This window comes from Vicugna pacos, chromosome 21 (genome assembly GCF_048564905.1).
Source record: "Vicugna pacos chromosome 21, VicPac4, whole genome shotgun sequence".
NCBI lineage: Eukaryota > Metazoa > Chordata > Mammalia > Artiodactyla > Camelidae > Vicugna > Vicugna pacos.
In genome coordinates this window covers 25,023,303-25,035,569 of record NC_133007.1, presented here as the reverse complement: position 1 = coordinate 25,035,569, position 12,267 = coordinate 25,023,303, and the positions used below count along the sequence as shown (strand labels likewise).

The following is a 12,267-nucleotide window of genomic DNA, read 5'->3' as shown; positions in this document are numbered from 1 at the left end:
CACCTCTGAACACCTCTAAGAAATGCTCAAAACTCTGCTTGGTGTTCAGGAGCAAACTCCTGAGGGAGACCTCAAAGCTCAGCAGGCCTAGGAACAGATGTGCTAACAGAAAAATCTGGGTAAGAGCCTGATAACTCATTAGCTGCTCTTGTGTGCAAGTCTGGGGAGGTGGTAATTCACTTCAAAAATTATATTCAACCTCAGTCTAGATGGGAGGATATAGCTCAGTGGTAGAGCGCATGCCTAGCATGCACAAGGTCCTGGCTTCAATCTCCAGTACCTCCATTAAAGATAAATAAATGAATCAATCAATCAGTCAATCAATCAATCCCTAATTTCTCCCCATCAAAAAAATTTTTTTAATTAAAAAAAACCCTCAATTTAGTTGAAAAGCCCTGACAAAGGCCATAAAGAGGGACTCATTTTCTTTTTAAGCACTTTATACGTTTAAAACTCACTTAATCCTTCCAAAGACCCTGTTGGATACGTGCTATTACTATTGTCATTTAACAGATGAGAAAACCAAAGTCCAGGGAGTTTAAACAACTTGTTCTAAGTTACACCGCTCATAAGCAAAGCAGCCTGGATTCACCCTGTGGCATTCTGACTCCAGAAGCTCTATTTTCCTACCATCACTACAGGCGGAGACTTCAAGGAAAGAAGTAAAGAAGCGAAGGCTACAGGAACTCATGTAAATCACCATGTGCCCATGCTCTTGATGCCAGTGTCTTCAACGTTTTAGAGGGCCACCTGCTACTGCATGAAATCGGGCATTTTCCTAATTTACACTCACTCACGCCAAATCAGCCTCTTCTCGGGCATTTTTCCAAACTAACATTTAAACATTGTTGTTTACCAGGGAATTGAAATTCCCACTTGTCCCTTACCTGTTTTTACTCTTCTACCAGTTGATTTGATCAAATTTCATGTGAGATCTTGCACTTAAGAATTATAGGTGCCCAAAGAACAGAACTGAGACTCCAAGAGCTATGTGCTTCTTTTCATTCACTGTTGAATTCCCAACACCCTAGATAAAGTCTTGGTTTGCAGCAGGCACTCAATAAAGGTTTGTTGCATAAAGGCACACAGGCAGGCAGCAAAATATTGTCTAGGGAGCAGACCTAAAGCAAACACAAAAGCCTTTGCTTCTTCTTCCTATTTTCTCTGAGTTGAAGTTTCAAAAGAACTTTTGGTCTAGAGTTGTTTTGTTTGTTACTGTTTTTTTGGTGGTGGTGGATGTATATTAGCTGCAACCAGACCCACATACTGGCTTGAGGAGTCTAAGGATACAAAAATAAGAGGGGTCACAATGTTTTGGGTGGGACTGTGCAAGTTGTTTTTGACTAAATTGATGTGCATGCATGCCTTCCAGGCCAGTAGACATTTGTTGGATTACACTGTATTTGAGCACAAATTTGGACTGACCTGCATATAAACCATAAGTTTCTCTGCTTCCACTCCCTCACCTACACACTTCTCTGCAAGGAAACTAAGGAAAGCATCTGGTGGGAGATATTTCTGGAGATAAAGACTTTCTCCTGGCTCAGAGCAAACTGTAATAAATTCTAGCAATAACCAGCTCTGGGAAGGGCAGGAAATGACACATGTCCCCACCCCAGCAGCTTTTGTTCAAAAAATTGGGTGACTTAATGATATAATCATGTGTGCTGAGGAATGTATACACTGAACCAAAAGCTGCTCATCAAAGCTTTTTTTTTTCTAAAGCAAGGACTATTAGACAAAGCTAAAATATTTCAGTAATTTTGTCACGAGGCCAACTTACGTTTAAAAGTTGATTGGAGATTTCAAAACATTAAGACCAACAGTCCTTTGTGCTCTCCAGTGGTTTCCTTCATAACAAGGTATGAGTTTATTTTTCTTCTTGTCCCTGCAGCCAAAGCCCTTGTTTCCCTACTTGTGAACTATACAATAGTTCCCTCTTATTGCTTACTTCCAGCTGCTCCCCATCCCCACACCATTCTATAGAGAGCCACAATTTTCCACACCTGTTAACTACAACCTATCACTACTTTGTACGGCCCTCCAATCATCTCCCAAGACACTTGGACATCCTCCAGGCCAGCGATTCCTAATCCCAGGAATGGCTGTGTGGCTACAATCAGAATCACCTGGAGAGGTTTTTGTTTTAATATAGATTCCTGGGTCCTAGAAGAGATCTATCAAGTCAAAAATCTCCAGAGGTTAAGGTGAGAAAATGAGAAAAAAACAAAACAGCTCTCCAGCTGTTTCTGATCCAGAATAGCTAGATATTTGGAAATTATGCACATTTCAGACTGGCCTCCATGGCTTTCCATCCAATTAGGCCTGCCCTGTTGGTCTCTTGCTGTATCCCAGCTCTTACCGTTTATCCCCAAGCTTGCTTCATGATACGCATTCTACGTACAACACGGTGTAGTCTTGACTTTCCCAGCCTCAAATTGTGTGTTGAAGTTGTACTACAGATGAGATTCTTGACTTTTCTGTTGTTTCAAGTCACATTTCCCATCCTTTGGAAAAATCCTTATGGTCTAATTCCATTTACCAATTTAATCCTAGAATCTTGCAATGTATTCTTTTAACTAGTCAATGTACTATCTCGGTTTTTATGTTGCCTACTGATTGCCTTGTCTTCCCAATCAATTGTAATCACTCCCGCCGCTCCCCAGCAGAAACCATGCTAGGACTCCTTAGTTAGGTTAACTAACTCATTCTACCCTAAGGAAGCTGGCCACACCCAGGCCAGACCAACAGGACAGTGAAATGTGTCTGCGAGCCTCTGCAGATGGGTTGACTCACTTATGCTATCTGACCACATTTTCCTAAAAACTAAAATTCATCCTGGTTCCTCCAGGACATACTAGATCCTTCACTTCTAAATAGTGATGCCAATCAATTCAACTCAACTCGTCACCAGAGGCTGTGCTTTCTGCAGACAAGCGTTAAGGCAGCTCTAGCTTTCTCCATGGGTATGGGTGCAGTCTAGCCAGACAGGTGAACAGCACACCGCTCAGTTTAATAAAGCAAGGAAGAACAGCAACAGATTCATGTCCCCTTTCACTGAAAAAAGCTTGTCGAAACTTCTGAGTAAAGTACAAATATAGTTGCCATTTTCTTAATTTATTCTAATTCATGCTATACCTAATTATTTGACAGCAATTCTTGGTGCAGAGAAATCAAAGACAAAATTATTTTGTGCAGTGAGAGCATTTAGAGATACTTTGAGGATAGGGTTAATAATTTTTTAAGTCGTAGATCGAGGATTTCCAACTACTTCCCTGTATGGTTTTACCACCTGAGTTTCAGTTACAGTTGAGCTGATGAGATTATGAGAAGAAACATTTGAAAGTAAATTTTAACCTGAAGCTGAGCAAACCTGGGATTACTGCATCTCCAACATTTTCAGTATTTAAACCATCTGTTAGAGCCAAGTGCTCATCAAAGTTAACAAAGGCAACAGGGACTCCCAAAAAATGACTTCAAATTTCTCTGTCTTACCCTTCTCTAGATTGAATTTGGAAGAAGTGCAGCACTATTAATTGTCAAGAGCTTACTAAAATTGTATAAGGATTTTTTTTCAAAAAAAGATAAGCAATAAATATTAGGAATGAGGAATTTCAGAAATTACATCTCTTTGCTCTTACCTCTTTATTATTCCATTCAGATTGAATTCAATCTCTCCTCAGTTTGCCTCCTTACCCATTCACTCTCAGAGGCAGCTCCACTGATCTGCCCCGGCCATGCTAATTCCTTCCTTTTCTGAATTTCTGTAACATTTGCAGTTTGAAGCATGTAATCTACTACTTTAAGATTAACCTCTAGTTGTTTTGGATATGCAAATTTTATCAAAGCTCCAGAACAGGGATATTTTACATCCCTTCAATCCCTCACAGCTCTTAAAGCAAACAGGGCTTAGTGCACATAACTATCCATAAATACTCTGACTGTAATTCCATTGCCCATCCTAACAGGTTACAGCAGAACATGGAATGCTCCCCCTCCATTACCCCTGTTTCAACAGTGGACCACACTGACAGCTACTGACCTACTCAATAAATGTTAAATAATGAGACACAAAAGTACATTCCTTTTATGTCAAAGCTAAGTCCTCTGTACCAACACTGATGCCCATTTGAATAGTGGAGATAAAAGCAATAACCTGAACATTAAAAGAGTGATTCCTCATTCTCTCACATTTAGTATACATACTTGAAACAACTTTAATTAATCCTTGATCAGGTGGCAACTGTGCTGCCATTTTCAATATATGTTTTTCCTGTCTGCCCACCTGACAGGTAATCTCTTTTTAAAATTTTGCCTTGTCAGTCTGCCTCTCTCCTGAGATGCTAGGGTCTCAGCAGGGTCCCTCAGGCAGCAGTTCACTCTGGACTTCAAGCCCTCCCAATGGCCTGACCAAACACCAAGTGTCACTGGTCTACTGGTGTCTGCTGGCTCTGGGATAGTGGGCAGTGCTTGGGGTCAGGAACCAGAGCCAGGCAGTGCCTGGAGTTGGGACCCCACTGACTGCCACAGGGAGACTCTTCAGCAGTTGGACCACAGCACCTCCGCCTCCTTCCCCACCCCTTGACCTGGGCAAGCACTGAGGTAATGTCTTCAAGTGAAGGAGCATTCCGTGGCATGCTCCCGAGTACCTGACACAGGTGTTCTGTATAGGGTGGGCGCTCAAAATTTTCTGAATCAGTATTTTCCAGAATATAAAATCACATGGTATTAAATTTTTTCTTAAAATGACCCTTGTGCAATGATTCCAAACATTTCTACCCACGCATAGGTTAAGTAAAGGAGAAGCCCAGTAAATTGTTTAAAAGTTTTGTATTGTGTCATACAAACTGTCTTCATATACAAGTGCATAAGTGAAAAAATTTTTCTCTTGCCCTCCTCCCCAAACATCACAGTAGGCCAATTCTTGCTAATATGTCACAAAGTTAAAACATGTATCCCCTTTTGAATTCTTAACAGTTAATCCTAGACACCAGCTTCTAAATTTTGTAATTTACCAATCTGGTATGGACATGAACAGTTCCAGTGCTTTTCAACTTGTCCCTGAATTTTTCTCTCTTCAAAGTTCCAGGCAGTAATTGATTTTAATGCCCTCAAATTAGATAAAGCTGACTATTTAGAGCTTATAAATTATGTACACTATATGATCACTAAAAATAAAGCTATGACTTACACATATTATACCCCTCAAACTATTTAGCACCATGAATAGAATTCTCAATACTAATTTTTGGCCAATTAATCCAATGATCAAATATATGACAGTGATAGTCTTAAAGACATTAATTTGTTATTTTTCTTATATATAATACAAATTCCCCCCTGTCTTACAGATCTTTCTTTCTGGCAATGTTCTCTGCTGCCTTGACTATCCTGAATTATTACAGAGCTGTCAACTTCTTGCTTGATGCTAATAACAATTCCTCAGGTCATTAGTAATGAGAAGCTAAGGCATTAAACCTAATAGGCTCTAAGCTGGCTTAAATGTGGTGAAATACTGTTAAAGTAGAATTGCACTGTATTTCTTTTCTAACTTCATGCTTCTCCAAGTGCTATGGTTCCTGTAAGATTTTAGTCCTACATAGATTCAAATTCTGCATCTTTCACTTTTGGATGGGTTGAGTACCATAAAACATAATTTACTTGGTAGAAAAAACATTTCCCAGAGTTTCAAAAGGGACCACTACTCAGCTAAAAAAGTTATAACCATCACTTTTAAGCCCAGAATACCATATACCACTGACTGGAAGGAAAACACAACAACCCTGTCCTTCTGTCTGTAATAAAAATGGAAAACAGTAAGTTGAGCTGTGCACTTTTTAAGAAGTGCTACAAAAAGTCATGTTCTTAGAGTTTAAAGTGGTCACAAACACTGCTTCAGTGACATTTAATGTTCAGCATATGCTGTATTACTCTTAGCACTTTTGCCCTTAATCTCCACACGTAACAAGTTCAGGTCTCAAAATAACCCTGATTCTAAAAGAAAGAACTCACCACCAATATTTAAAGCTGATTCTTCCCAGGACGAAAGTTTCTTAACTATGCATAGTTACCAAAGTGGTATTCTCTTACGCCAAGCTTTGTCAAGGCTCAGGCAACCCTGAGGTGAACTTAGCAAGGTTCTTGTAAATATCTTCAATGAGAAACTCAACATATGAGAATTTTAAAGCTTCGAGACTGGCTCATTAAACAGAAATGCCGCAGGCTTTCTCAGAACTCTGAGTCTGGTGATTGTCTACGTCAAGGAGGCACGTACACAGTTTTACTAACTCTTGATGTCTCTTCTGTGTGGAAAATGCAGTCAGTCTGATGACAAAGGGCCTACAAAACATTTTGCCAGGCCAGGCTCTTCTAGAGAGCACAGGGAAGCTAAGGGAAAGCACTAGGAAGCAATTAATGTCAATGTATGGTGTGTGCATCTCTAGGGAAAAAATAAACCTGTCTAAGGCAATGGCTGTCCCAACCAAGGATTTAGATTAAATACGAGTTTAGTAATCCAGTAATGGTTCTCAAAAGAGTTTACCTTGGAAAGTAAAGAAAGGCAAAACCCTGAAAGGAAGAGTAAAATAACCTCACAGGAGAAAACTTCATTACGTTTTATATGCTTCTGTCTGTTCTCATCCGTCCTAGTGCATTTGGGTCAGATGTGTGCTTCTTACGAAAGACAGGCTCCTTCTGAGAATACTGTTCTGATCCTACCTGTTGCTAGTCAAGTTCCTGCAAAAACACAGCCTGATTTCCCCAATCTCATCACTCCATAATCTGCAACAGGAGTCAGTTCCATAGCTATTTGCTAAACTTTAGCACTGATGTCTTTAGAATTAATTGCCCTATATGATTTCTGTTCTGTCTCCAGGAAGCACAGCACGAATAGAAAAGATTGAGGTCCTTCCCTGGGACAGTCCCAGGAAATTGAAGTTGAAAGAGAACACAGAATAGTGCACGGCAAAAAATTCCTCTTGTGAGCTGAGTCAAACATACACGGTATACATATTCCCCTGGGTATAAAAAATTTCCATTAATTAATACCAGCAACAGAACCCCAAATGTTGAGATCAAGTTCTAATGTGACAATTTAAAAGTAGACAGTGCTCCACTGGGTTAATAACATCAGAATTAGCTAAGAGACAATATTTTAAATACCACATCATTGAAAACTCCTAGTGGGCATGTCCCCATCATCAGTTACTTTTAAAATAATGGTCATAACAGGAGAAAGAACAAGCACCATGCTCACTATGCAGGTCACTGGACTGCTCTGGTTAAGCACTGCAGTTCAGATGGACACATCACACCTTCCCTTCAAGTTACTGAATCTTTCTTCTTCCGGAATGGTGATTTTAGCCTCTTCCAGACACTGTTTTTGGGCTTAGACTTTTTCTCCATGGCCAGTACCGCCTCCTTTTCTTTCCTTCGTATCTCCCGCACAAGGGCGTGGAATACATCATCAATGTAGTAGCGGTATGCAGCAGATGTCTCAAAAAAGGGGCAGCTGAATTCTCGGGCCAAAGCCAATCCTTCTTCCTTGGTGACCTTTAAAAATGTAAACAGGAGAAAATTTACAGTGCAAACTGTGGAAAACAATTACAACTGCCCGAACAAGTGAAGGGGCTTTCTTAACAGGAAGAGAGAGCTACACTCTGGAGGTGTCCAAGCAGAGTACAGTGCTACTTGTAACACTGGGAGACTCCTTCTGCCTTCAAATTATGTGATTCCATTTCCAGTTTATATTAAAGATAATTTTTTGGAACAGGGAATAGCTATAGACATCAAATATACAATCTTAATTTTCTTCATACTTTTAATTTCAAGAAAGTAAGTCATAAGGCAAAGAGACGTATTTAAACTACAATACTGAAAACTATAAGCAACCCCAAATCAATATATCCAATTATTACATATATCATAATTTCTCCTACTTCTGGACATTTAGACTTCTTCTAATTTTTTGCTACCCTAAATAGCTTGGCAATGAACATTTTATATGTAAATCCCTGAATAGACATTTTAAACAGGAATTAATTGAGAAGCACTATGAACCTAACTACTGTCAAACTACTTCTGAAAAGTTTGTACCATTCATTGCTTTCCCTAATAGTGATCAATGTGCCGGTTTCATTACTCTTTCAACTCTACACCAAACAGCGAAAAATTTTAAACAGCACTGCTAACTTGAAGGGTATCACCTATTCTAAAATTTTCTAAAACTTCTTACTCTCTTTCCAGGACTCATAATCCTCACCATCAGGAAACAGATCTTAAAGTCTATCCTAAGTTACTCCTTTTGCAGCATAAACAGATTTATTTCTGAGGTTTTAGGAAATGAACATTCTATGATCCTTCACTTAATGTGTATTCTATTTGTCATCTGATTATTACCTTGTAGATTTTGTCCTGTAAAATGATTCCTAAAAATCCAGATTTTATCCAAGAAAACAGCAAATCAGGATAGATAGGGAGTTTTCAAGGTTAGGGAGAAGCTAATTTTATTTTTTTTTTATTTATTTGTTTTCATTTATTAAAGTATAGTTGATTACAATGTTTCAGGTGTACAGCAAAGTGATTCAGTTATATACATAACTACTACTTTTCAGATTCTTTCACATTATAGGTTATTACAAGATATTGAATATAGTTCCGTGTGCTATACAGTAGGTCCTGTTTATCTATGTTATATGGAGTAGAATGTATATACTGTATCCTAGTTTATACTCCCCCTTTCCCCTTTGGTAACCATGGGAGAAGCTAACTTAAAATTTTCATTTTAAGGCAAAGAAATCTATAAACAGAGAAACAAAATGACTAATCTCATAAGATTATACATCGCATTTTCCACTCTATCCTCACCTGTCTTAGCTGCTTTAGGTCAGACTTATTTCCCACAAGAACCACAGGGGTATCATCAGTGCGTCGAACTCGATAAATAAGCTGTTTAAACTCCCGAACTTCATGGAAACTTCGACGATCGGTGATAGAATAACAGATGATAAACCCTTCTCCTGCCCTCATATACTGATCCCGCATGGCTGTAAACTCTGCCTAGAGGGAAACAAGAATTATTAATGTATTGATGCAACCTAGAACTATATGCACATTAGCTACTTATTTCAGATTAAAGAAGAGACATGTTGGTTACCTGCTATCCTGAGTCAGAGTGCATGAAAAATTAAAAGAGATGAACCAGTGATCTTCGCTGTGTAAGTCATCCCCTCCCCCTTACTAGAGCAAAAAGGCTTTTACTCATAGCATTTTGGGATTTAATACCTGTCCAGCTGTATCCAAAATGTCCAGATTGGCAGGCTCATCATCAATACGGATCCGGATTTTATAAGCATCTTCTACAGGAGGGAAGAAAGGTGTACTATAAACCCGTAAGTGCAGGAATATGCAATCTTATTTTGAAATTCATCTTATGGAGAAGTAGTTTACACATAAGTTCTTTAAGTGCCCTAATGTCTTCAGGAAGCTGCTAAAATCATTGAGTTATGCAGGATGTGTGTTCAACTAGTTTTTTTTTTTCCACATAAGCTATGATGTAAGTTTATTCGGAGCTTACACTTATAAGACTTCACCTACTATTCTAAGCTAAAAACGAACTGAGAGATTGTCTTTAAAAAATGTTACTCCAGAAAAGTAACTTTATCATTTATTAAAGTTATTAGCATTATCCTAAGTGATTTACATATATTAACTCATTCAATAGAGACAATAATCCAATGAGGTAGGTATTATTATCTCCTTTTTACAGATAAAGAAAATTAAACTCTAAAACATTAAATGTATTCTCCATATTACACAGTGTATTAATGATATAACCAGAATCAAAACCAAGGGCTACTTGACTCAAAAGCTATGTGTCCTTAACCATATGCTATATAGTTCCTCCTCATTTTTAACACTATAGGAAAAAAAAAAAGTTTACTATTTTCTAAAGAATCCATATTGTCATAATTTCTCCTTTATGAAAGCAAATTTCTTTATACATATTATGATAACCTTGGAAAACACAGTAAAATAAAAAAAAAAGAGAAAAACCCACTCAGTATTTCCATCAAACAATTGCTGCTTATAGCCTGATGTATTTCCTTTAAACATTTTTTTCTTGAACTCTTCCTCAAAGTTGAAGAGCCTACTAAATCAATGTATCTCAAACTAAGTCATGTATGATCCATTAGTATTAGTGAGTTGTGGATGAATTTAATGGGTTAGGGCCAGCATTAAAATAAACAAGCAGAAATCTAAAATCAAAGAGAAAATATGAGAGTGCAACACATGTAGTGAGGTAAATATAGGTTCATGGTATTTTAATTACACATACATATGTGCAAATACACACACACACACATATACTAACGTGTGTACTGGTTACAATACAAAGTTTTTCTTCTTAGAGTTAGTAGCCAAAGTTGGAAACAAAATGCACTGAAGTGTAAGCTCAATGAGAGCAGACACCATATCTTTCTGCTCAGTGCTGTACCTCCAGGGCCTACCATCATGCTTGGTACATAATAGGAACTCCAGAGATAAAAGTATTTGCTCTTCAATCAGATAATATTGTCAAGAGAGTAGCTGACTGGGGAAAAGAAAATCACCTGATGAAAAAAAATAACTCAGAGCTCAAGTATATGAGTTTTACTTTAAAGAAAGGAAAAGATATTCCTGGAATTCCTAAATTAATTTTATTCCTAGAACTCTCACTATAGTGTGAATTTCTAAACAATATTCTGAATTAATATAGCATGGAAAAAATAAGAACTGTTTCTATCTTCCCCAAGCCACAGAAGCAGCTACTATATAAAATGACCACATCCAAAGCTGGATTAACACAGAACACTCATTGGCTCTGTGGAAAAGAGAGCTGCAGAGGCCTCACCCAATAGAAATTTTTCTTAGAGACCCAATATCATGACAACGTATCACATTCTGAAAATACAAGTAATACAGCAGACCTCCTGTGCCCTCCCCTATCCCCATGACCATTTTTCTTTTATCCTGAGAGATAATTCCTTAAAGTCAAACCTGCATCCTTATGGCTCAGGAATGACAGTAACTTTCTTAGTGTTTATGGAGAACAGCAATTAAAAAAACCAAAACAAAATTACTTTTTACTCTCCAACAGTGTTCTACTAACAATAGAGCATTAAGGATTATAAGAGACCTGAAGGAAGAGCTTGCTATGTAATGAACCTGAGGTATACGGAAGTAAATGATGGGCTTCTGGTGGAACAAGTCCAGGCTCTGCATGTCTGGGATGTAAGAGTTCAGCAGGCTGGCTCTACTTGTTTTTCTGCTTCCTTTTGTGGAAGTTCAAACCAGCTGACTCACAGTTACAGAGACAGTCTCAAGTCAGACCCTTAGAGAAGTGATAGCAAAGGCTTCTGTTAAGTGGCTTCTAAACTTTTCCTTTAATCTGGCAATACAGTACACCAACTATAAAAATATAACAAAGAAAGTGTCCCATTAGTGTTCAGTAAAGGACAGACTAAGATGGGTTATGTACACACAGAGTTAAGTTAGAAAAAAAAATTCATTTGTTTACCAACTGCCACCATACCCTTTTAAATAAATTTGAATTAGACATCAAAAAGACTCAAAATATAAATGGTCTAAAATTGTTTCAAAAATTGTCATCAAGACACTTATAGGGGGTTTATTTGGAAAACCTAAGTGATAATCTGACTTACCAATGGTGGGGTCGTGATCTTCTGGGAATCGATGGCTGATGAACTGCATGGTCATGGCTTCAAAAGAAGAAATGAAAGTTAGGATCCACACAAAGATGACCCAGAGAAAGAACTGTAAGTATCAACATTGCATGATAGCCAGCCTCCCACTTGGTTTGGGTGGAGGACATTCGTTGTAAGCACTTTTCATTTTCATGTTTTGTAAAACGGAAGAAAAATGTCACCTACCACTTTTCCCTACACCGCCAGCACCCAGCATCACTAGTTTGTATTCCCGCGACAGCCCTGCAGGGCTGCTACAGCTACCAACTGGGCGAGTTCCTGAATCCATTGTCCTCTAGGAGAACCCTGGGCTGGCCCGTGGAAAAAGCACATGGAAAGAAAGATGAAGATATTTAATCCAGGATGTTGACACCGTGACGACAGTCCTAGAGCCAATGCCCTACCTTCCCATACTCTGGCCTATTACTCCTTCTCCCTTTCTGGTGTCCCTAAGAAACGCCACATCCTCACCTTTTCTCCAGGACAGCTCAGTCCTATGACATATCACAGGTTTTCCGAACTA

General features: G+C 38.5%; 1 protein-coding gene across 1 annotated transcript; it reads right to left on the bottom strand.

The window, feature by feature from the left end:
* Positions 1 to 4,815: 4,815 nt before the first annotated feature.
* RIT1 (Ras like without CAAX 1) lies at positions 4,816 to 12,093 on the bottom strand. Its single transcript, XM_031689107.2, has 5 exons — positions 11,931 to 12,093; positions 11,703 to 11,759; positions 9,283 to 9,356; positions 8,866 to 9,057; positions 4,816 to 7,551 (listed from the first exon to the last, which is right to left on the bottom strand). The coding sequence occupies exons 1-5, from the start codon at positions 12,031 to 12,033 to the stop codon at positions 7,321 to 7,323; spliced, it is 657 nt and encodes a 218-aa protein (XP_031544967.1). The 5' UTR covers positions 12,034 to 12,093; the 3' UTR covers positions 4,816 to 7,320.
* Between the last annotated feature and the right edge of the window lie 174 nt (positions 12,094 to 12,267).